This window comes from Primulina eburnea, chromosome 17 (genome assembly GCF_022965805.1).
Source record: "Primulina eburnea isolate SZY01 chromosome 17, ASM2296580v1, whole genome shotgun sequence".
In the NCBI taxonomy this organism is placed as follows: domain Eukaryota; kingdom Viridiplantae; phylum Streptophyta; class Magnoliopsida; order Lamiales; family Gesneriaceae; genus Primulina; species Primulina eburnea.
Genome location: NC_133117.1, coordinates 4,420,902 through 4,445,230, shown reverse-complemented (window position 1 = coordinate 4,445,230; position 24,329 = coordinate 4,420,902). Strand labels below are relative to the sequence as shown.

Here is a 24,329-nt window from a genome sequence, read left to right as displayed (position 1 = left end):
AATTATTTCCAGTCCGAATTAGGGAAGGCAACTTTCCCCCTGGGTTTGGGGCCCCGCGGGAAAAACCTGAAACGGGGATGGGGATCCCCGATTTTTTCGGGTTTGGGTTCGGGGATGGAGATTTTTTTAAATCCTCTCGCCCCGGAAATAATATCAATAATAAAATAATAGTATTATTAACATTAACAATATAATAATATTATTATTTTTTAAAATATTAATAATCTTATTATTATTAATATTGATATTAATATTAATATTATCTCTAATAATTATAGATAATAATAACTTTTGGTTTGAGAAAAAATCTTCGAATTCGTCATTGTCTTGTCATATTAATATTATTGAAACGGGGATGGGGAAGGGGATGTGAAGTTGACCCCGAAGTTTCGGGTTTGGGGATTCCCCGAACCCGAAAAAGCGGGGATCGGGGCGGGGATGGGGGTGGGGATGGAATTCGAGGATGGGGATGGTAACGACAAACCCGCCCCCATCCCGACACATTGCCATCCCTAGTCCGAATTAACATCCCTAGCCTCAACTTGCTTCGTACGTAGTAGTATACCAGCAACAAATGAAAAATAAATCATGCGAGCATATTATAACATGATGTCTACAAAGAATAGTAACAACAATATGAAAAGACGGTTAATGAGATGCTACTCTTAGGGAATATGATAATGTCTTAAAAATATATTCGAAAATTTCGTTTATCAATATATGTGAGGTCCACTATTTTTGAGTGGGTCTCATGTGAGACAGTGAGAGCGTCTCACATATCTTAATTTGTGAGACGGGTCTACCCTACCCATATTCGCAATAAAAAGTAAAATTTTTAGCATAAAAAATAATACTTCTTCGTGGATGACCCAAATAAGAGATCTGTCTCACAAATACAACCCGTAAGACCGTCTCACACAAGTTTTTGCCACTATTTTTTCAATAGACGCTACATGTGGAAATAAGCGTTCACGTGGTACTATCTAGGGGTGATCACGGTGCGGTTTTGCGGTTATTTTGAAAAAATTCAAACCGAATTGCCATATGCGGTCGGTTAGTATTTTGAAAAATTAATTGCGATTTTACATGAAAAATTAGCCTTGCGATTTTGAGCGGTTTCAAGCGGTTGCGGTCGGTTTACGGTTTTTTAAATGAAAATTAAAATATTAGAACATATATTCTAATTTATTTGAAAATAACAACAATATATTGTCTTCAAATATAAAATATAGTACAAAACATATAAAAATCAAAATAGATAAAACAATAATCAAGATTCAAAACCAAGGTAATAATTTAACAACACAACACATTCACAACAAAAATGACATTTATAATATTTTATCTTTTTTTTTACTTTCAAACTTCAAACAAAATATTGTAACAAAAGAAATAAATATTTAATAAAAGACTAATTTGAAGAATAATTAAGAAAAAGATAAGTTTTATTTGTAAAAATAATAATTTTGAATAGAGTTGTGATATAATGAATGATGACTTATTTATAAAAATATGTTATTTACAAATTATTATAATTTTAGGCCTAATATTATGACAAACGATTTCGGCGGTGCGGTTTGGTGCGGTTTTTGACCAAAAAAATAACCGAACCGCGTATGCGGTGCGGTTTATGATTAATATTTTTAATCGCGGTTTTTATAAAATATTATGAAACACGGTGCGGTACAATTCGGTTCGGGCGGTTCGGACGGTTAGTAAAAAAATTTGATCACCCCTAGTACTATCCTTAACCTAATTGATATGTAGGGCACAACTTCAAAGGCCAGACCAAACCATGAACAAGGATCAGTTCAACTATTTCCATCATACGGTGGCTTTGACAAATATTTGATGTGCACCATCAAAAGATGTTTAAAAAAATTCCACTTTGTTTGGCCAATACCGAATCTTACAAACTGCGGGAAAAGAGATCTCCAATCCACTCGAAAACGACGACTTAAACTCATATTTTCATCATGTTTATGCATAAGATCGAATCGACATTACATATATGTAGACATTTGACTTTAAAACAGGGTGGAAATCCAACTCAGAAAGCTCAATCTCCACCAACAATAACAACAATAATTGAAGAATTATTAGAGACAATGATGGTAACTCCTTTTTGAAATGTATCTCTCCAATAAGAAACAGCTGGATAGTGCAAGAGAAAAAACGAGATCAAGCATCAATGAACATCGATTGAATGGAAGCTCACTTACAGTACAAGAATTAAAGGATCTTTTTCGAAGATGGATCATTCTTCGTGTTCGAGTCCGCACTGACCTTCATGGTTCGCAAGAATGGTCTCGGCAGCCTTTGTGAGGAGCATCAGTACTTCCATTTCGTTAAATGCTAGTCTTTTTCCCCCTTTCATTATAACAAAAGGATTGAAACTAATCGAATGCATGTAAAATTGATCTTTCCATGCCGGTCAATAAGGTGGCTCTATCCACGGCCAATCCCGGCACCACATACATCCCTTTATTCGAGGTCTAACCCCCATATTTCTAGCTATGTTGATATCTTCACGGCTTACAGGGAACCTGATCCAACGGGGATACATGGGGGCAATCGGCTACACTCAAGCGAAAAAATTTTGAAACTTAGAATGTTATCTTTTCAAAACTACTAGTTTTGTTTCCTCAGATGTATTGAGCCGCCCCCTCGATATAATTTTTGGGTGCGTCTCGGACTTCCGATCCCCTCTGCGGCTGCTCCACCACAAATTCACACTGCAAACCATCGGCCTCAACAACTTCTCGAGATAGCCCTTCATCCCCAGAACAAACAATCATTTTCAGCATGGCTAGAAAAGTTTCACCAGAACTCTTGGTTGATAAGAACAGTAGAATAAATGCACAATTGTAGAAAAAAAAAAACTGGTACACAGATAGATACAAGTTGCAAAAGAAAAGTAAAGAAAACATGGATTCAAATAGGAGAAGTGTAATTATTCATTCATGAACTCATCATAGAGAAGTATTTGTACATATTCGTTCACAAATTTCACTTCATTCGTTAACTTAGCGTTGAGATCAATCATTTTGCAGGTTGAAATCTACAGTAGCAAAATCATAACCTCGAGTGACTAAAGATGAATTTGTTGGATAGCAAGGAATCTTTTTACATCAATTCTTGGCCGAGTGGCAATAGAATACCTTGAGCTCACACTTGGGCGAAATCGCCTTCAAGATCATTCTCGCGGTATCCTCCTGCCTCACTTTAGCCACCTCCTTCTCCACTAATACCGCCGCCACAATCCTCTCATAGCCACCGACACCTCCCGCCACATATGCCACCAATGCCGCCTGCACCGGACCTAGACTCGGATTATACGCTGCAGACTCGATGTAAGAACCCCTGTACACTTTCCCTTCACAATCCATCAGCGCCACCCCAGACGGGCAACCGCTGTAGGGAGCATATGCACTGTTAGCAGCTTCCAACGCCGATTTTCTCAACCGGGCTTCGTGAAGATCGTGTTTTTCACCATTGTCATTACTCAATTTTCCCACATTCGAATTCCCATCGCAACGATTTCTCGGGTTTGACGCATCATTTATTGTTGACAGATCCAACCGATTGTGATGGGATTCAAGGAGAAGAGGAGTTTCTTGATCCAGCAAATCATGCGGGCCGAACGGATTCGGTAGAATTTCTGGCAAGGGCTTGAAGGTGAGATCTTTAAGCCCACCGTTCAATTCAAGATTTTCTGTACAATCTTCCGAATCGGCGGTGATGTGGATTTTCAAGGAGGAGGAGAGGCGGAGCTCCTGCAAGAATTGCCGGCAGTGGCCACAGGGTGCCGCAGAGACGGCAAGCGAGAGGAGACGAGGGCAGCGGTGGACCGCAAGATTGGTGATAAGAAACTGCTCCGCGTGCACGGAGTGATGCAACGGCACCCCAGGAAATTCAAGATTGACGCCGAAGAACACACGGCCGTCGGAACCGAGTCCTACGGCGCCGACATGGAAGTTGGAGATGGGTGGGCGAGCTAATGACTGGGCAGAGTTGACGAGGTGGGGAAGAAGGTGCTGCACAGATGGAAGGCTCAAGGATTTGGCCATGGATTCTGCTTCTGAAGCATCTGTAACGAATTGGGATACCTTGGAATCCATGGACAATTGCTTGCAATGATTTTCTGAATAAATTTTGGAGGATTCGGGGAGAAAGATTGGGTCTTGAAGAATTGTTGGAGTGGGGGAGTAGCCATGGTGTGAAGGTGGTGGTATTTATAGGATTTTCCATTTTCAGCTGGTGGAGTTCTTTTACAATTGGAATTGGTGTTCATACATCACGTAATTTGGTCCCCTTTTTTAAAATTTTTATTTCATTATTATTTTTTTAGATTTCAATATATGAAATAATATTATTTTTTATGATAAATATAGATTTGATCGACATATCTCACGTATATATTTAGAAGGTTGGATGAAAAACATTATCTTGTTAAATAATTTTTGGCCTTCATTTTCATAGTAACTCTTCTCTGAAACGGTCTCATAGATCTATATTCGTGAGACAGAATCAATTCATAAAACTAATAATTTTGATATAAAAAATATTTTTTATTGATAGAACATATGTCTCATAAAACTAAATCGTGAGATAATTTTATAAGAGTTTTTATATTATTTGTAATAGACTATCAATTTAAACACAATTTGTAAGTACTTCGATTTCTTTTATTATCGATATAAAATATTTTAATTGAAATCCAAAAGCCAAGGTTTGCCAACTTTCTCATGCATTTCTGTATCCTCTCTCGTTTTTACGTAGGAAACACAAGTAATAACTTGATATTATTGCTATTAATTCCAATAGAAAATTCTAGTTTGGGTTATTTATATTAGTCTCTTTTTCATTTTAATATTTTATGTTGTTAAATTTAAGTTTTAACCTTTTTAATTTTTTTTTTAAATATTTTTATGACTTGGGGTGGTGTAGAGCCTAGGTGAAGTTAATTTGATACTAACGTAATAGTGGAGTGTATAGTGTCACGTTAGTATTTTAAATTTAAAAAAAATTAAAATTATCAAAAATTGAAATATATATGATCGAAACTCAATTTCGATAACATAGAAAACAAAAATTATGAAGACATAAATTTATATGAGATGTAAAGTAAAATTTTGAAATATTTTTAAATATCAAAAGAGAAAATATAGTTACATCTCAATTTGATAAAAATTAAATCACAAAAATTTTTACGATAATGTTTCATGGGTCAATTTTGTGAGATAAATCTCTCACTCGAGTCGGTTCATTAAAAGTATATTTTGTATTCCAAAAATATTTCTTTTATTTGTATATATGAACCAAGTCAACCGTTTCACAGATATAAATCCTTGAGACCGTCTAACATATATAAATCTTTGAGATCGTTTCACATGAACTTTACTCAAAAAAATATTATACAAACTTATTTGTGCCAAATTTATATCTCATTCATAACAATCATATTTCAATAAAATATTTTTTGTACTTATTTATACTTTTGATATTTGTAAGGATCATCTCACTTGTAATATAAATAATTTATTATAAAAACTAGTTTTAAATTTTAATATAATATCTATATTTTTTATAAAAAAAGTTATTCTACATAAAAAAAAAATTTTATCCAACAACTCATGTGAGACGGTTTCACATGTCAATTTTATTAAATATATCTTTAACCCGACCAAATTCATGAAAAATATTAGTTTTATACTAAAATTATTATTTTTCACTTTAAATATGAATCAAATTTACCTATCTCACGGAAATATATATATATATATATATATATATATATATATATATATATATATATATATATATATATTGTTTTGAGTTATATTAAATATGTTTAATCCAAAATAAAACCAAACCAACGGGAGTGAAGCAAAATCAATTCCTTGATATTGTGTAATTTCTCATGAAAATAATATTATATTTCATTAAAACAGAAATAGTAAATTTCGTAAGAAATTACACTCAATATATTATGAATTTTTAAATTTGTTTATGATAGCAAACAACATTGACTATCCAAGTTCTTTTGTCGGATTACCTCTAACTAACTTTTATTATCATTTTCGATAATAGAATGTTTTATCTGATTTTCTTTAAATATTTTAATGACTTAGGAAGATTCTTAGTAATGAAAGCTAGCTTTATGATATTTATTTATTATCTTTATTTTCTATCTTGTTTAGTATTTCCCCATAAACAATGATGACAAAAATTCGTGTGAGACGATCTCACGGATCGTAGTTGTGAGATGGATCTCTTATTTGAGATATCCGTGAAAAAATATTATTTTTTATGCTAAGGGTATTACTTTTATTGTGAATATCGGTAGGATTGACTCGTCTCACATATTAAGATCCGTGAGACGGTCTCACATTATACTCACTCAACAATGATAATATGAGTAAGATTTTTGTAAGATGATATACATATCTTTATCCATAATACGGGTTGATTAGGTCTATATCTAGAGTGAAATATAATTTTTTTCATAAAAAATAATATTTTTTAATTAATCAAATCGGATAAGATATCTGTATCACGAAATTGAATCGTGCCGTGATTAGTTTTTTGTGTAAAAATATTTGATGTTTGTGACATATATATAATTAGTTTATTTGAACTAAATTCAAATGTGGAATCAAAGTATAGGAAATATGTTTAACTCTATGTTTGGGGATCCAAATTTGTGAATGAATCGAACCAAATCATGTCTTTTTGTCGGGTGCAATATTGTTCTTGCTTGGCAGAGCGATCGAACTATAGTGCTTGAACTGTTGTGCGGTTTAAAAGATTTGAGTTGCACCATTACCAATAACTATAGTTTTTGGTAAAACAGTAAGCACTCGGTGCAGTTTTGTATATTTGATTTCAAGTTCGAATGTTACTAAATTTTCAATTAGGACAACGTAGAGAAAATGGCATTCATAAATTTTTTCCAGAAGGGAAAATTTGGCCTGAGCACGTCAATGAATCTGGTCAACAAATTGCAAGAAATAAAAAATATATATTTAAAACTTGTTAAATTACAAAATTTGGTTCCGTTTATTATTATTATTATTATTATTATTATTATTATTATTATTATTATTATTATTATTTAAGTAATACTAAAAATAAATTATTATAAAATAAAAACTTCAAAATATTTAATACATATAATAACAAAATAGAAAATTAAAACAAAAAATAATTGAATAAAAGATATAAAATGGAATAACAGAGGAGATAAGCTTCCACGTCATGGGAAACCTTTGTTTATTGTCAATAAGATGCGTATTGGCAACATAACCAAGCAATTCAATTCGAGGGAACTATGCTACTGCAAAAACTTATGTGAGACGATCTTACGGATCATATCTGTAAGACGAGTCTCTTATTTGGGTCATCAATGAAAAAATATTACTTTTCATGCTAAGAGTATTACTTTCTATTGTGAATATGAGTAGGGTTGACCCGTTTCACAGATTAAGATCCGTGAGACGGTCTCACATGAAACTCACTCGCTATGCTATTGCAAATGACATATATTTATAATTTAAATAAATATTTGTTGAATTATAAAATACCAAAATCATACATATTACGTACGGAAAATTAGGAAAATCGTTCGAAGAAAAACTCAATCCCAGTACAAAAAAATTGGGTTTTCGCTCATTTAATCCGGTTTTCTCCATCACGCCGATATGTTGCTAGATTTTTTACACTAAGGTGTAATTTTGAATGATTATATGACGATTTTTTAAATTTTCTTAGTATATAGTATGGAATTCTTATATGATTTTTATGTAATTATGTAAAAAAAAATGTATGAAATTTATGTGGCCTATTACATCCCAATAATTGATTGATGTTGACGAGCTATGTTGTAATTATTCCAGATAGAATTGAAGCAAGCTTTAGCAAGGAACTGATTCTTTTTTGTGGTTATCGTCAATATACAATTAGAGACACTTGTGTTGAATTAAATTTAATATAATTAAGTTAATGATAAGATGTTCGAGTCAGTAAAGTTGATGAACATTTTAATTAATGATCAGATTAGCAAGGAACTGATTCTTTTTAGAGGTTATTATCAATATGCAATTAGAGACACTTGTGTTGAATTAAATTTGTAGTACCGAGCGCTTGTCGCTTTACCAAAAGCTATAGCTAGTGATAATGGTGCAACTCAAATCTTTTAAACCGCACAACAACTCAAACACCACGGTTCGATCGCTCTATCAAGTAAGGACAATTATTATACCCAATAAAATTTAATATATTTAAGTTCATGACAGGATGTCCGAGTCAGTGAAATTGGTGAGAGTTTAATCAATGATCAGATTAGCAAGGAACTGATTCTTTTCAGAGGTTATTATCAATATGCAATCAGAGACTTGTCTTGAATTAAATTTAATATATTTAAGTTCATGACATGATGTCCAAGTCAATGAACTTGGTCAGGGTTTAATCAATGATCTCTTACCGACATTTTCTTGAGTCAGCATGTTGCATGGAGTTTGCTCTGTACGGTTTGTCTGACTAACGTGATTTACATTTTACGAACTTTCGTCCACGAGTTTATCAGTACACACACGAAAATAACGATTTTTGATTCCATGATCATGACTTATAATTTTTGAGTGGGTCTCATGTGAGACCGTCTCACGGATCTTAATCCGTGAGACGGATCAACCCTATCCATATTCACAATAAAAAGTAATACTCTGAGCTTAAAAAGTAATACCTTTTCATGGATGATCCAAATAAGAGATCCGTCTCACAAATACAACCCGTGAGACCGTCTCACACAAGTTTTTGCCATAATTTTTATAGCATTTGCTTTGCCTTGTAAAACTCAATTAGAAAAAGACTTCTGGTGGAACCCTCACTTTACCTGCCCTCGTGTTCGTTTTAGGTGTTGAATACTTGGATTTTGTACAAATTCCATTTGAGTATAATTCTTCAAATTTACTTGACAAGTACACGTGATTCTCTCACCTAACGGGGTTATTGATAAATAAACACGTGAAATATGTTGGAGGATCGACTTCTTGTTACTCTTTATCCGATAGTAATAATAATAATAATAATAATAATAATAATAATAATAATAATAATAATAATAATACAACTCAAAACTTTTAAATTAAAAAATAGATCGAACATTACGTATGCTTTACAAATCTATAAATAAAATATCAAATATGAGTATGTATTTTGAGAGACGGATAATAATAAATATTTTTTTTTCATGAGTGACCTAAATAGAATTTTTATCTCACAAAATTAATCCGTGAGATCGTTTCACATGAGTTTTTGTGTGTGTATATATATATATATTACTGAAACCGGTGCATATATTAATAAAATTTTACTAAGAAATATTTTAATTTTTTTTTAAAAATGAGAAATTTTAATTTTATGCAAGAAAAATTTTGGGCTTAACCCTGTGATTCGGAGGTGGATAGGGAAGATGGGGGCTATTATCGTCTAATTTAGGAGTTGAAAATTTTTTTTAAAAGAAAAAATAGTTCTCTAAATTTCAAATATTTTTCTTTCCTAAAATTGTTTAGTGGTTTTTTTTAATCATACTTGCTTACTGAATGGGCTCTTAAATGAGAGGCAACTGAAATTTGAGACCAACTATCCACTTGTTAGCAAAAACAATATTGGTTATTTCGGTAAAATCGATTCGGTTTCGGTTTCGGTTTCGGATTATCGGTTAAACAGAATTATTTTTTATTTTAATTTTTGTAAAAATATTTTTAGGGCCTGAATTATAAAATTTGTTTGGGCCTTGCCTTTTTATTTTGGTATGATCCAGATTTAATAAGGAAATTGTCACATTCATATGTTATATTTTTCAAGAAATAGTATATATTATATAATAAAAAAAATAGAAATCTTGATTTAAAAAACAATAACTTGGAAAGCAAAATATTTTTTTTACCCAAAAAACCGGTTATTTCAGTTACCGATGGAGATAACCGTTTTTTTACTTTTTCGTTTTCGTTTGTTCAATTTCAATAGTGAAAATCGACCTATTTGGTTGAGCGGAAGAATTTTTTCTCACCCCTGTTTGTTCACTGAAACTCGGAAGAAATAAATTGACATGAATTTTTAAGGTGGTGGTATACAAGCCCAATTTGAGTTAAAATTTTCATTTTTTTTCCATACAATTTTCATTTAAATTCGAACTTGAAATGTTAATTGGATTAGTTTGTTGTTGATTTTTGTATAAATATAAAAAATAGAGTATAAATAAAGATATTATGTATAGTATTTTGAAGAGATGCTACGTGATTATTTACATTGAAGCGATATGGTAGATTTCGATCTAGAAATGATAGTTTAGAGGATATTATTTGAAACAGACGTATAGAGCAAGTCTCATGTGAGACCGTCTCACGAATCATAATTTGTAAGACGAGTCAACTCTATCCATATTCACAATAAAAAGTAATACTCTTAGTATAAAAAGTAATACTTTTTCATGGATGACCCAAATAAGAGATCCGTCTCACAAATACGACCCGTGAGACCGTCTCACACAAATTTTTACCAATAACAGTGTAACAAAAAAAAAAGAGATATATATCTCCATTGGCAATGAAGTCAACATATATTTAAATGTTGGCAAAAACTTGTGTGAGACGATCTTACGAGTCGTATTTTGTGAGATATATATCTTATTTGGGTCATCCATGCAAAATTATTACTTTTTATACTAAGGGGGCGTTTGGTTCATGAGATTAGGTGGGTTTATGATTGTTAAACCCACCTAGTCAAGCGTTTGGTACGATTTTTTTTAATTAACTCAATCCCTCCTATAAATGATTAGGTTGTATAAGGTGTGATAAAATAATCACTCCCCATCCCCTAAAATTATTTATCCAACTCTTAATTCATCATATTTTTCCAATTTTACCATTCTCTTATATCCAAATTCACCGCCACGACCGACCACCGCCCGACCGTCGTCGCTGCCTACAGCCGGCCGACCGCAGGAATACCGTAGCCGCCGCCGTCGGTCGACCACCTCCGGCCGACCGCCGCCTACTGATGGCCGACCACCGCCGCAGCCGGCCGCCCGACCACCGTCTCTGCCGACCAACACACCGTCGCCGCCGCCGCCGGAGTAAAGAAGGAAAAAAAAGGCAATTTTGTCATTTCATCAAAAAATTCAACATTATCTAACTTAAAAATCATACCAAACATAATACAATTTTACATTATATATTACATTTCTATCACAATAATTTCTTTTATCATTTATATACTAATCATTAGTTTATTTTATCCTCCAAACCAAATGTAGAGAGTATTTTTTTTGTAAATATCGGTAAAATTGATCTGTTTCATAAATAAAGATTCGTAAGATCATCTTACAAAAACTCACTATTAAATGTTTTGATCCGACACAACGTTGATATGAATGTTCTAGGAACATTCTCATTTAAAATTATCAAAAACTAGAAAGAAAATATAATAGTTATGACAATACATATGAAATTTTCCAACTAAATATTAAATGTAGGATTTTAAACTTTGTAATATTTAAAAATTTTAATAAATGAAAGGAAGATGGCCACGTAACAGCATTCTTACCACCAAAAAGACCCGAAAAATTCCCAAAATCTCATGTGAAATCAGCTGTAAAAAACGAAGATGATTGGTATTTTACGTTCCCATGTGTTGTTTCAGGTAATCGTAAGTCTTATCCACAGACTTCACTGAGAAGATGAAGCGTGGGCTTTAATTTGCATGTGACTATAATAATAATAGTGATAATACTGTAGTAAAACAGAGAGATGGCTAGTATGTTGGGCATCAGACTGCAGTATAGGCCAAGAAATTTAGCGGGCGTTAATTTTTCTTGCCTACCCGCATTTACTTTCATCTCTGTTCCTCAATTTTCAGCGAGAATTAATGGATTTAAAGCATCTCGTAGGGTTTTGATTACTGCTGGATTGCCATTTTTTTCGCAGCTCATGAACATGGCTGGGAATCTTGCCTCTAAATCTTTCATTGCTTCGGCCAGGCAGAAGGGTGCTATCGAAAAGGTCAGATTTTTTAAAACAATTTCTTTAGATTTCGAAGTCTTTCTTGGTTTAAGAAGTTGGGTTTTTCTTGAATTGGGTTTCTCATTTGTTTGGTTTTTGAGTTATTGAGTCTTGATTTTTCTTTGCATTTTGTGTGAAGATGCTGGTTGAGATGTTCCCTTTTCTAATTCATTGGTGATGGCTTCATGTTTGTGAATATTGATCATGGTGTATCGCTTTCTTCCAACTTAGGTGTTGGAGAATGTGGAATGGCCAGAGAAATTTCCCTTCAAGGAAGAGGATTTTCTGCGTTTTGATGAGTAAAGTCTCGAGGAATCCGTTTGTTTTCTTGTATCACACTTCGAACACCATTTCGGGTTCATATGCTCTGTTTTATTTTACATGATTCGTACAAATATTTGATGAAGAAAATTTGTGTTTTCCAGGTCACCAGATACTGTGTTCTATGATAATCCACGTTTTGTGACTCATATTGACGATCCGGCCATTGCTGCTCTCACCAAGTACTACTCGACGAATTTTCCGCCAAGTGATACTCCGGGAGTAGCTGTTCTTGACATGTGCAGCAGTTGGGTGAGTCTTATCTTGCCTTAAACTTCATTCTCTTTGCTAAAACCATTGCACCACCGTAACACGATTCTTATATTTAATCTAGGTCAGTCATTATCCTAAAGGATATAAGCAATCCAGGATAGTGGGAATGGGATTGAATGAACAAGAGCTAAAGAAAAATCCAGTGAGCTCCATATCATAGATTCTTGCAGTTGAATTTATACTGTTCATCTAATTATATACTGATTAAACGCATCTTCGCTTGATCTGTTTCATACCAAACGCTTGCCATTAATCAAAGAATTCATTTGCTTCCATCGGTATCTCTGTAGGTCTTGACAGAGTATGTTGTGCAAGATTTAAATGTCAATCCTAAACTCCCCTTTGAAGACAACGCCTTCGATGTTATTACAAATGTGGTATGTTTCATCAACAGATTAACCGGTTATGGCAACATGATTCGATCCATTTTACATCGGAAGAAACAGTGTTTTAGAGTTTAATCATTGGATGTATCATGCATCCATATGTGTGTGAGTAGAGCGAGTACTTTATGAAACATACATGGTACCTATACCTTTAAGGTTACTTACTCTACATAAAGTGATTCGTGTAGTATGGCATACAAAGCTCATTCCATTCATTTTTTTTTATATTGCAAGCTTTTTTGATAGCTTTTGATTTACAGTAACGTTTAGGATGTCAATTTGTGTCACAGGTTAGTGTCGACTACCTTACGAAGCCTCTCGACGTTTTCAAGGAGATGTCCCGGATCCTTAAACCAGGCGGACTTGCCATTATGAGGTGAGAGTAAATTGATTTATGAAAGTATAAACTGCACCAGAACGTAAGTAGCAAGAAATTCTTGATGATATTAAGCTCCGAGCTTTATAGTGCTGTTATTGTTTGTGGTTGTTTAAATGTGTCTTATAATTTCAAATACATTTAGCTTGCAACCTTCTCTTTGTAGATTCCATCTAAGTTTGTGTATTATTCTTGCACCATAAGCTTCTCGAATCGCTGTTTCTGGACAAAGGCAATCTCAATATGGACATCAACTGGAGATGCTGATCATGCAATGATAGTTGGTGCTTATTTCCATTATGCCGGAGGTTTTGAGCCACCTAAGGTAATGTTCCATTGATTTCTGGTCTCACTGATTCAAGAATACATCAATTTCCGGTGATTTTTAGGATTTAACGCTATAGTCTATATTCAGGACATTATGATATCTTTACCACTGACATGGTTTCGATGGTCATTATGTTCAGGTAAACAATGATAACATCATTTTAATGTAATTCTTTTCAGGCTGTGGATATATCTCCAAACCCTGGTCGAACTGATCCAATGTACGTCGTGTACTCAAGAAAACTAGCAATCGCCTGACGTTGTAAACCAAATAAGTTTTGAGTAAGCTGGCTGGTGAGTATATGTAAACATCTTACACATAAAATTGCAATAAGAAGATCATTTTTCGACTTCGATTGTAGCCATGGAGTAGTTACTGCAACAACTTTTATAGAATATGAACATGTGATGGAGGCTCCACCTTTACATTTTACTTTTCCTTTTATGGTTTCCATTAAAGTTTTATACTTCACAGCACAAAACAAACCACAAAGAATACATACAATGCCCATAAAGAAAAAAAGGTACTGAAAAGCTACTACAAAACACAAGTTCTAAAGAGCGGAAATCTTAGTTTGGACACACCTTTTATTAAGCCCAGCCCTGTTTGTATCGGCGAAAAAGTTCTTCGGTTTGAGCATTCTTGTATGCGCTGCAAGCTATGAGATAAACCCATATCAGAACCACCACTGTGATAATTAGTATAATGTTCACTTTCCTCCATGTATGTCTCAAGCTCCCTAGTAAACCAGCTTTGCAAGAATCGCAGTTGTAGCACAACTGGCTGGGATCATTGTTCCAAATAATGCAGTCAGATGCTGCTGCAGCATTCGATGGCCCGATCCACGTTATGGGGTTCGAGTATTGGAATCCGCAAACCATTGGAGGCTTACAGCACCCTGACTGTAGTAAGAAAGAAAATATGCACAAGTTATGTGTGTGGATCTACTTCTCTTGTTCGTGGTAATTAAAGTGAAATCAAGAAATATGATGTCGGATTTACATCATTAGCGCATATGGGACACCTTTTTATGTAAAATGTAGAAGATTTTACGTCATTTCTTATTAACAAATTGCACTTATAGCCCAACATTTGTCAGTCGCTAATCAGAAATGGAAATAAGATTAGTGTCGTAGATGGCAGTATTACTGAACTAAAAAATGACGAAAAACAAACAAGATTACAGGCTGGAATTCGATCCCATAATCAAACTCCAATCAAACTAAGAAGGGACAGGAAAAAGGGATTCCATTAAGAGAATGTGGCCCCCAAAAAACAGAGTAAATACAGACAATTATGGAATACTTGAACAGCCTATATTTCAAATTTTCTTCTCGTGTAATCCTTAAAAAGTTAATATTTTACAGATTTTGCATTTGAATAAACTCCAAGAAAAATCAAAAACTTTTTTTTTCACCTGAATAGGAGAGAGATGAGCAGCAAAGAAATCAGCAGCAGAAACATACTCCTGGGCTAGCTTAGGGCATGTTTGGGTATCCTGCAAACAAGCCCTTATCTTCCCCCAGCTATCACTCCCCGTAACATGATCCCTCAGCCAAGACGAGAAGCCCTCCAGCCTGTACTCCCGGAACCCCACCCCAGGCACGGAGTACGCGCCATCGGGGCGCGTGACGATGAAAGCAAGCACAATCAGCACGAGAAGCCCCACGATAAGTATAGCCATGCACACCAAGTACACGCCCAGAAGCCCCTCCTTCTTCCAGTACGCCCCCACGAACCCAGTAAGGGACACCAGCAAGAACGCGATCCCGATGAAGATCAGCGGCCACCGGAGCCAGTGGATGCACTCGTTGTCCGTCTTGGAAGCCAGCCATATGCCGGAGGCCATTATCGGGATCGAGCACATCAAGGCCACGAAGTTCAGGATTGCTGTAATGTTGTTGCTCAATGCCATGATTTTCTTGGCGCTGAGTGTGAGGGAAAGTGGGCTTGGATTGCTTCGGATTTACTGTCGAAAAGATGAAAATCTTTCTTGTTTCGGGAGATTCTGATGTTCCCGACAAAGGTCGGCGAGTGGCAGGTTCAGAATACGCACTCTTAAGTGTGAGAGTTTTCGAGAAAGATATTTCGTGTACTGAAAGTCAAATATATTAATTATTCGTTTCTTTCGTCATAATTATATATACGAATTTTTTTTTTCGACTCGAATATAATATATATATATATATATATATATATATATATATATATATATTATCGATAGATCTGTAATTTTATTGACTGGAATAGTTTATTACAAAACTTGTCAAAACTCATCATTCATCCACACAAAAAATGAACGCCAGGGAAAAATAACATGTGCTACAAAATGAGCTACGTTATTAGTTAATCTATGTTCATGAACATCTGTAATTATTGGAGTCTTCAAACGATCACTCCAAGTATCTAAAATTTTGATGATGGACCGTGACCGCATGTATTGTCAATAAAGAATATGATGAAACTTAGATAAATTTCTTTTATTTTTTTTAGTATATCTTTATTTAATTTGAAAATTTTAATTAACAAAACATTAAAGATAACAAATTATTTATATAAATATTTATAATGTAAAATTAGAAAGTTATTTATATAATTTTTTATTTTTTAAAAAGATTGTTTGACATATTTTTCGATCAATTTATATTAGATAAATGATAAAGATGATGATATATCATTGATTTTGAGTTAAAATCTTATATAGAGAAATTAAATATGAAAATAGAAAAGAAAAGTTAGATATTTAGGTGAAAAAAAAAACCGCCTAAGCATCATCTAGCCAGTCTTCTAAGCACTAGATGGCTGGTGGCCGCCCGACTACCGCTTACCGTTTTTCAGAAAACTGAAATTTAGAGATATTAAATAACACATCATGAAAGAAGAAACATTATTATTTTGAGTTTTGATACTGCTATTTGACGAGGTCTTGAGTGAAACAAATTTAGCCTTGCAAAATCGAAAAATGGGAAAAGTCTGAAATTTTGATATATTTATTTGCAATTTTATTGTGTTTAAAAAAATAATGGTTGAATACTAAAACATTAAAATTTCAATTTCTTTTATCACTGAAGAAACACGAGATGTAGTTATCAATACTTATAAAGCAGGTGTTGAGATGGTCTAATGGAATTTTATTTGTAAGACGGGTCAACCCTAACGATATTCACAATAAAAAGTAATACTCTTAGCATAAAAATAATACTTTTTCATTGATGATCTAAATAGGAGTTCCGTCTCACGAAATTGATCCGTGAGACCGTCTCACGAAAGTTTTTGTGATACTTATATCATAATGAGATAAGGTAATCAATTTCATCACATTATTGTACATGCTCTTAAGCCTCGACTATTATTTGGTTTTGTGCAAATTCAAAGTGATTCTTGTACTATCTAAGCACACACATCACACACATGTGGTTGCCACAAAACAAAAACACAAATTTTCAATTTTAGTGATTTTATTCAAATTAAATATTCCATCCAAACAAAATTAATTGCGAGAGAATGTGCTCCACTCGCGGTAGGTAATACCTTTTTGATAAATGGATCCTATTATGAAAACATGTAGGGGCCACGTTGATCCAACGGATGTGTTTGAGTAAATCTCCAGGTGTGTTACTTCAGGCCAACAGGAACTAATTTTTCTGTTTCTTCTACTCCAAATCAAGAGAAAAGGTAAGCCAGATGGGTTTTTTTTTTACCGTTTTCTGTGGATGTTGCGTTTAGATTTTGTGAAGTTTTGCATTTTCTTTAGTGCGTGTGTGTGTGTTTGTTGAAAGTGTTGATTTTTATTGGTTCATGAGCAGGGTTATGTTGATACGAACACTGCTTGATTTAGTTCAGGCCCGAATCTTGTCATTTCTTGCGTGTGATTATCAGAGGTTCTGCAGTAAGGACTTGTGTAGAATTGTCAGAATTATGTTGGACGAGGGAAAAGATCTTGATTTTTGAGTGAAGAAAGCTGCAGAAAAGCTTCTTGACTTGGTGTCTGTGTCTAATTATCGATGGATTTCTCATTTGAATTTGGATTCTGTAGAAGAACATGTGGAGGACGAGTTTCAAAGGGTGCCGGATTGGCTTAGGGATGTTGCTAGAGACAATAAGCCATTGTTTTCTTGGCTTCCTATTTCGCTGGATGAATTAAATCTTGAAACACCCTCTAGCGTGTGAGGTGGTCGTGAAGATGAATCATACTTTGGTCTGAACGAGGAGAAGAAAGAGGGATTTGGATGAAGTGGCAGAAGAATATGATGTGGAGGGAATGGCCACTGATGAGCCTTTAGATGCTAATGTTGAGATTTGAAAATGTGGCAAAATCTCTTGAACACCGACTTTTATATGTGGATTCTGCTACAAACTGTGGAATTGGCCAAGGAAATTCGTCAACTTTGCGTCAGATACGAATGAAACTCTTTGGCAGTTCTAAATTTGATTGCACCATGGAATACAGATGATGAGACTTCTTCAGTTTTAATTTCCCATTTGCCTTATGGAAATGAAGGAGATGTACTTGATCCTAGTCAAATTTTATGCTCAGTTATTCTTCCTAAGTTTCTTGCTCTTCGTGAACCTTTGGCTCGTGTGCTAATGGATTCCACAATAGAATACTGCTAGGTGCATCAGAGATCTGCTGAGTATTCCCTTTTATTTCTATTGATTCCATGGAACGATTGAGTCAACAATCTGATTTGTGATGTAATTTCGTATTTCCTCATTGTGACAAAAAGTGCTTTGCAGATATAAAGGAGCCTTGAAGTTCATATGCCTTCCCAAATCCCAATCACCGATGCCTAATTAAAGATGAACTGGTGTGGACGGAATTTTTGTTTTGCTTATTTCAGAACATCTTGAATCTTAATGTTAAGTTGACTCTAGATTCAGTCGATTTCCGAGTATGTGAAATTGCAGAGAAGTATTCAAAGTTTTTGAAATTTGGCAATTTCCTTTTATGCTTTGTCAAGAAATGTGCTCCCTTGTAGGGGCCTCCCAAGCTTTTGGTAACTGCAGTTGTCGCGAATATTAGTACCCTCGTAACCAAATCTGTATTATCAAAATTGTCTGGCATGTAGCCTTTCTTGGCATTAATAAAAGTTTCTGCATGTGCTTTGTGATCCCATCATGCTTATCTGGAGAGCTCTAGATTGAGTTCTGTATGGTCCAACATGTTTATCTTGCTAAACTTTTGTGATGAATACCCTCCTGTAAGGTTTATTTTTGAGAGGCCATATTTCTCCTCTTAAGATGTATCTTGACCTAGAAATCTATGGCTGTAATGATTAGGCTTTATGGAAAATAACATAGGATTGATATTATGATTGAAATAAATACCAGTTTTGATTCCATGTGCGAAATGAAACAATGAAGAGTATGATTTCTGTTGCAGTACAGGCTTCATGAATTGCCATCAGCATTAGTTCTACACACTCAAAGTAAGAGACTAACGTATTATGATCCCATGTCAGCTCCATCAGAAATTGTTGAGTGACCAACACCCAGTGTTTTCGAGTTTGAACTTCTCTTGGGTCTATGATGTACTGTTGGTAGATTCATTGATAGGGAACACAAAGGAAGGGGTGGCCGTTGTGGATAACGTGGTTCCTATTCACATTATAGGTTGGATTAAAGTGTGTACGTGTTGAATAAGTGAAAACCGTTGAGAGTGGGCTGCCATGAACATTGGTTTGTGAAGGAGTGTCCAATATTATAAATAACATCTGCTAAGTTTGGAAGGCTCTTTGATTTTTTTTTTTAATGAAGTGAATTCATTAAAAGATGTAAAAAGTTTTATAGTACAAATACGCTGGGCATCCCCAGGAGATAACCACAATTCATAAAACCACAATAGTCATACAAACGCAATTCAAACTCTACTAATCAGTAGCCAATAAAATCATATACGCTTCGGGTACACTTCGGTAGGTGTGAATTTTAATCTTGGTGAGGATAGCTTCAATGTTTATCTTCTCTTTTTCGAACAAGACATTATTTCTGAGATTCCAGACATGGTAAACTGTAGCTGAGAGTGCCGTAATTCTCATCTTTGTCAATACTGAGTTTCCTTTGTAATTATTCCTGAATGCATTAAGAACTGTGTTGCGTGAACCCATAATCTTTCTCATGTCCCACCATCTTCGCACATTGTCCCATATAAGCTTTGAAATCCTGCATTTGAAGAATAAATGTACTACGGACTCATCTTCTTCCATGCAGAGTTCGCACCTACGATCAGAGAGAAATGGCATTCTATCTCGAGTCATGAGCTTCGAGTGTGCAAACAACCAAAGCATAAAACGATGCTTAGGAAGAATGTAACTCTTAGCCAATATAGGTTTCCACGGCCATGATCCCTTAGAATGGACAAAATAATTATATGCTCTAGAAAGCCCTCCACTCGTACCAAACCAGCTTTGTAACCGAGCAATGGCAGCGCCTGTGGATCCATTGAATTTGATAATCTCATCTCTAATGCACAGAATATTTTTGATTAACGGCGAGTCATCCTGCTTTGAACACCAATTCCACACATCTCCAAAACAACTATACACATGGTTCACCCATCTAATCCACAGACTATCTTTCTTTGAATGAATATTCCATAGAGTTTAGCTAACAATGCATGGTTCCAAGCTTTCAAATCTTTCAACCCCAAGCCCCCATCCACAAGTGGTTTACATAACATTGACCAAGCAATAGGTGGGTGATTCATTGGCCAAACAAATTTGCGACATATTGATTGTATCGAATGCAGAACACAATTGGGAATGGGTAAAATGGATAGCCAGAAGCAATCAATTCCTTGAATAATAGATCTAATCAACTCAATTTTCCCAGCATATGATAAAGAGTTTCTAGGCCAAGAACTCACCTTCAAATTCACATTGTTCACGAGATCACTGTAATCCGCCGCACAAAGCCTCTTCGCTGCAATTGGAATCCCTAAATATCTGAATGGTAAAGCCCCAATGGTAAAACCCGTGAAGTTCAATATATCCTGCTTGACATACTCATCAATGCTAGCCATGTAAATGTTCGATTTCGACGAGTTCATGCGAAGACCCGCCATGTTTCCGAAATTTTCAAGGCATTGCATAGTCATGAAAACACTTTGTCTATCCCCATATGAAAACAATAGTAAATCATCGGCATAAGCTAAATGGGTTATCCTCAAGTTGGCACATTTAGGGTGAAAAGTGTAGTTCGGTGATCGGGTCATTTTCTTCAGCATACGTGACAGTACTTCAATACATAATGTAAAAAGAAGAGGGGAAAGTGGGTCACCTTGGCGAAGACCACGCTGACCTTGAAAGTGTCCATGGTAATGGCCATTAATGACAATGGAGTAAGATGTCGTAGTAACACACTCCATAATCCACTTAACAAATCTGATGGGGAAGTTTAATGAAATTAGAGAATCGTGCAAAAAACCCCAGTCAACAGTGTCATAAGCTTTTTCCAAGTCGACCTTCAAAATACATCTCGGAGAACCCGCTTACGGGCGTACTCGCGAATCAATTCTTGGGCCAAATGAATATTATCAACAATAGATCGCCCTTTGATAAATGCTGCTTGAGCCCCATCAACAAGATCACCCAAACACCCTGTCAACCTATTCACAAGAATTTTAGAAATAAGCTTATAAAATACCGTGCAACAAGAGATTGGTCGATAGTCTTTAACCGTAGTAGGTGCAACTTTCTTTGGCACGAGAGCTATGATGGAATGGTTCCACTGCTTTAGCAATTTTCCACTGGAGAAGAATTCTGAAACTGCATTACAAACATCCTCCTTAATAATAGTCCAACAACTCTTAAAGAATTTTGCTCCAAACCCATCTGAGCCCGGCGCTTTATCATCATCTATATCATACAAAGCTAATTCAATCTCAGAGCTATGATGGAAGGCTCTTTGATTAAAAGGCTACTCTTTGGGTTTGGACTCTGGTCTAATAAAATCTCTCTTCAGTTTCATGTACACCATACCTGGACTTTTACTCTTATCAGCTAAGATATGTGGAGTACATACGGGAATTGGAAATCATTATTTAAGCGCAGTGCTGTTAGTTCATGTTGAAATGACTCTGGTGACGTTTTTCAGTGTTCTACAGAATTGGTTTACAAATATTTGCCTCTGACACCTCAAGGAGAAAAATGTTCAACAGTTCTGGAGACACTTGGATAAAAAAATTAAGCATTGAATGCTGTTAAACGAAGATCTTAAGACACTTAAAGAGTTCAAACATGCTCATACTTTACACCTTAAACACCCAAACATTGACTTTATTAAGGTTAAAGTTAAGGAAGCAGAGTACAGCAGCTTCACTTGAACTTTGAGCCACAAAAGAGAAAAAAGAAAAAAAAGAGGTAACTGAGAGAAAGAGTGACACAGCACACACGGGGTGACATGACAATTACATTGATGGACATAAGAAATTTTATCAGTCCTCTGTGGAAAGAATGCTTTGATGTCCATTGACCGAATCCTTCAGGGACTGAAACCGAAGACCCTTGTCTCCAAACTTGGTTTTCATATAAAGATTAAGATAATCTTGGAAGCAGATGCAATTGGGAAGTAATAGCTTTGGTGCCGGAGATATTATCGCATCTCCTGCAGGGTTGTAGAAGGTGGCAATGGAGAGCCGGTTACCATCCTTCATGGCCATAACTCGGTGTGTAACACTCTTGTACACTCCATTGCTTAATATTTCGATCTGATCACCAATATTAACAAATATCTTGTTCTGCTTGGAAGGCGGGATTTTTACCCATTTCCCATCTTTGAAGAACTCGAGACCCGGGACTTGGTCATCTTGGAGCAAGAGAATTATACCCCCAGCATCTGTATGCTCTCGAAGGCCTCTAATAAGTTCAGGGCGTGGGCATTGAGGGTATATTGCCACTTTTGTTCCCACATAATTTCCCTGACTTCCTGAAAATGCCTTCATAATGTGATTCTTCTCTATTCCCAGGTTCTCACACATCAACTCTGAAAGCTTTTCCGCCAGCTTAATTAGCTGATCGATGTATTCTTCCATTGTTTTTCTGCATATAAATTGCAATAATTTTCCAGATGACACTCGAGATGGTAGTAAAATTTCAATAAAGTTAGATGTTATCTATCTTGTTTGTTCTTTGAGAGAATCTTGAATGTTCATTTGCTAATTTAATGACTCACATGAGGTCTATCGAGAGGCCGGTAAGTTCATGGATGTTAGAACTCGGGCGATGCTTTATGAAGAAGGTGCTTTCCCAATCTTTTTCCTTGATAAATCCATTGCTTTCCAATCTCTTTGCCATTTCTGAGCTCTCAAACTCATCTTTCATATTGTTTTTATAACGCAGATTCATCAAGTGCTTCACTCTCTCCATGAGATCTTTCTCAACTCCATGGTTATCAACCTGCAGGTAGCAAACACCTCAAATTTGAAAGAAATGCATGAATACCCAATGAAGATAATATGTAAATCATTTTCATTACCATAAAGAAACCCCATTTCTCACAAGCCTCGTGGAGAAGTGCCATCATTTCACTTCTCTTCTCACCGTCGAGGCCGTTGAGGTCAATCACAGGGATATCCATCTCCTTTCTTCTTCTTCTTTTAAAATCAGAGAAAGGATGTCTTATTTTAACTGTGATTCTGAATGAGTTAGATGTTCTAACTTGGAGGAATATATATAGGGCATCGACGAAGGAGTAGTAGGCATTTTTTTGTAGGTCGATATCTAAAGGTAATCTATGTAATCAGTGTACATATCTCGATGTAATGGAGAAATAAACCATTTTTATATTAGAACAGTTGATTCTAAGGAATGGTAGTTAAAACCTTGCTGAAAGGAGAGTTATTTGTTGCATTGGGAAGATCACAACAGTTAAAAATAAGTCCATGTTCAGATCACCACCCCCTCCATGTGGTTTTAGTTGATTTTCAATTATTTGACTTGCAAACAAATCTATCGTGTGCCTGCCATAGATCTTTGCTTGTGGGATGTCTTTGCTTTCAGAAGTGGCGAACAACAAGTCCGGACGGCATGAAGTACAAGTGCAAAATCTTATTATTCGAAAAACATAAGTTCCATCTTATAGGATACGCAGCGCATGAGTCAGGGTAGCAGTATAACGTGCTTGGACAATACGCCCTCGATGCATAATAACTGTTGAATGGCTTCGAAATACATTGGCTCGATCCAACGACGAAGACCATTCAGTCATAATCTTACTGGATGTACTCCTGTGATTGTATTTATTATCCCTACTCAAGTCATATTGTTTGATTGGATTCTACACTCATGTGATTCCTTCCCACCCGGCATATTTTTACATGTAAACTGGGATTATTATATGCTTTCTGTTGAGTATTATTTACTGTAGTTGATGGCTTCTTGCATTTTAATTCATTAGTTTGGGATAAACTAGGTGCAGTGTGCCATTGAATGAGGTGCAACAGCTAAGGGGAAATGAATCCAAGTTGTTTTTCCAATGGGCGCTTGGGGATTGAATTTAAGAATAATGTCGTTTATTTCCCCATACATCGAGAAATGTATGTGACTGTAGGACCTCGCATAAGACATAATATGGAGCATGAT

General features: G+C 35.2%; 4 protein-coding genes and 1 long non-coding RNA gene across 8 annotated transcripts; 2 read left to right on the top strand and 3 right to left on the bottom strand.

Moving 5' to 3' along the window:
- Positions 1-2,072: 2,072 nt before the first annotated feature.
- On the bottom strand, positions 2,073-4,282 carry LOC140818540 (cytidine deaminase 1-like). Of its 2 annotated transcripts, none has more exons than XM_073178531.1 (2): positions 3,162-4,282; positions 2,073-2,773 (listed from the first exon to the last, which is right to left on the bottom strand). In XM_073178531.1, the coding sequence occupies exons 1-2, from the start codon at positions 4,119-4,121 to the stop codon at positions 2,615-2,617; spliced, it is 1,119 nt and encodes a 372-aa protein (XP_073034632.1). In that variant the 5' UTR covers positions 4,122-4,282; the 3' UTR covers positions 2,073-2,614. The 2 variants fall into 2 exon arrangements, with proteins under 2 accessions (XP_073034632.1, XP_073034633.1); XM_073178532.1 differs by lacking the exon at positions 2,073-2,773 and adding an exon at positions 2,786-2,809 and having other exon boundaries at positions 3,162-4,278.
- Positions 4,283-11,581: 7,299 nt separating this feature from the next.
- Positions 11,582-14,100, top strand: LOC140817685 (uncharacterized). Of its 3 annotated transcripts, none has more exons than XM_073177402.1 (9): positions 11,582-11,706; positions 11,991-12,065; positions 12,297-12,364; positions 12,491-12,638; positions 12,721-12,801; positions 12,950-13,036; positions 13,336-13,421; positions 13,626-13,746; positions 13,929-14,100. In XM_073177402.1, the coding sequence occupies exons 1-9, from the start codon at positions 11,671-11,673 to the stop codon at positions 14,004-14,006; spliced, it is 780 nt and encodes a 259-aa protein (XP_073033503.1). In that variant the 5' UTR covers positions 11,582-11,670; the 3' UTR covers positions 14,007-14,100. The 3 variants fall into 3 exon arrangements, with proteins under 3 accessions (XP_073033503.1, XP_073033502.1, XP_073033501.1); XM_073177401.1 differs by having other exon boundaries at positions 11,656-11,712; XM_073177400.1 differs by lacking the exon at positions 11,582-11,706 and having other exon boundaries at positions 11,775-12,065.
- Positions 14,101-14,116: 16 nt separating this feature from the next.
- On the bottom strand, positions 14,117-15,825 carry LOC140817687 (tetraspanin-2-like). The gene is made up of 2 exons (XM_073177403.1): positions 15,167-15,825; positions 14,117-14,651 (listed from the first exon to the last, which is right to left on the bottom strand). The coding sequence occupies exons 1-2, from the start codon at positions 15,662-15,664 to the stop codon at positions 14,340-14,342; spliced, it is 810 nt and encodes a 269-aa protein (XP_073033504.1). The 5' UTR covers positions 15,665-15,825; the 3' UTR covers positions 14,117-14,339.
- A 1,472-nt stretch (positions 15,826-17,297) lies between these two features.
- On the top strand, positions 17,298-23,876 carry LOC140817688 (uncharacterized). The gene is made up of 7 exons (XR_012114866.1): positions 17,298-17,424; positions 22,235-22,414; positions 22,498-22,633; positions 22,715-22,830; positions 22,926-22,986; positions 23,088-23,150; positions 23,717-23,876. It is a non-coding gene; the product is annotated as an uncharacterized lncRNA (long non-coding RNA).
- LOC140817684 (1-aminocyclopropane-1-carboxylate oxidase 1-like) lies at positions 21,650-23,719 on the bottom strand. The gene is made up of 3 exons (XM_073177398.1): positions 23,224-23,719; positions 22,921-23,144; positions 21,650-22,787 (listed from the first exon to the last, which is right to left on the bottom strand). The coding sequence occupies exons 1-3, from the start codon at positions 23,323-23,325 to the stop codon at positions 22,184-22,186; spliced, it is 930 nt and encodes a 309-aa protein (XP_073033499.1). The 5' UTR covers positions 23,326-23,719; the 3' UTR covers positions 21,650-22,183.
- Positions 23,877-24,329: the final 453 nt, after the last annotated feature.

Coding starts and splice junctions, on each gene's coding strand:
- LOC140817684 (XM_073177398.1), bottom strand. CDS start 23,325: ATGGATATCCCTGTGATTGACCTCAACGGCCTCGACGGTGAGAAGAGA. Junction 23,145..23,223: donor AGAAATGGGGTTTCTTTATG/GTAATGAAAATG, acceptor TGCTACCTGCAG/GTTGATAACCATGGAGTTGA. Junction 22,788..22,920: donor GGCCTCTCGATAGACCTCAT/GTGAGTCATTAA, acceptor ATTTATATGCAG/AAAAACAATGGAAGAATACA.
- LOC140817687 (XM_073177403.1), bottom strand. CDS start 15,664: ATGGCATTGAGCAACAACATTACAGCAATCCTGAACTTCGTGGCCTTG. Junction 14,652..15,166: donor CTCATCTCTCTCCTATTCAG/GTGAAAAAAAAA, acceptor TTCTTACTACAG/TCAGGGTGCTGTAAGCCTCC.
- LOC140817685 (XM_073177400.1), top strand. CDS start 11,814: ATGGCTAGTATGTTGGGCATCAGACTGCAGTATAGGCCAAGAAATTTA. Junction 13,422..13,625: donor GGCGGACTTGCCATTATGAG/GTGAGAGTAAAT, acceptor TTGCACCATAAG/CTTCTCGAATCGCTGTTTCT. Junction 13,747..13,928: donor GAGGTTTTGAGCCACCTAAG/GTAATGTTCCAT, acceptor AATTCTTTTCAG/GCTGTGGATATATCTCCAAA.
- LOC140818540 (XM_073178531.1), bottom strand. CDS start 4,121: ATGGATTCCAAGGTATCCCAATTCGTTACAGATGCTTCAGAAGCAGAA. Junction 2,774..3,161: donor CGCCCAAGTGTGAGCTCAAG/GTATTCTATTGC, acceptor CTGGGGATGAAG/GGCTATCTCGAGAAGTTGTT.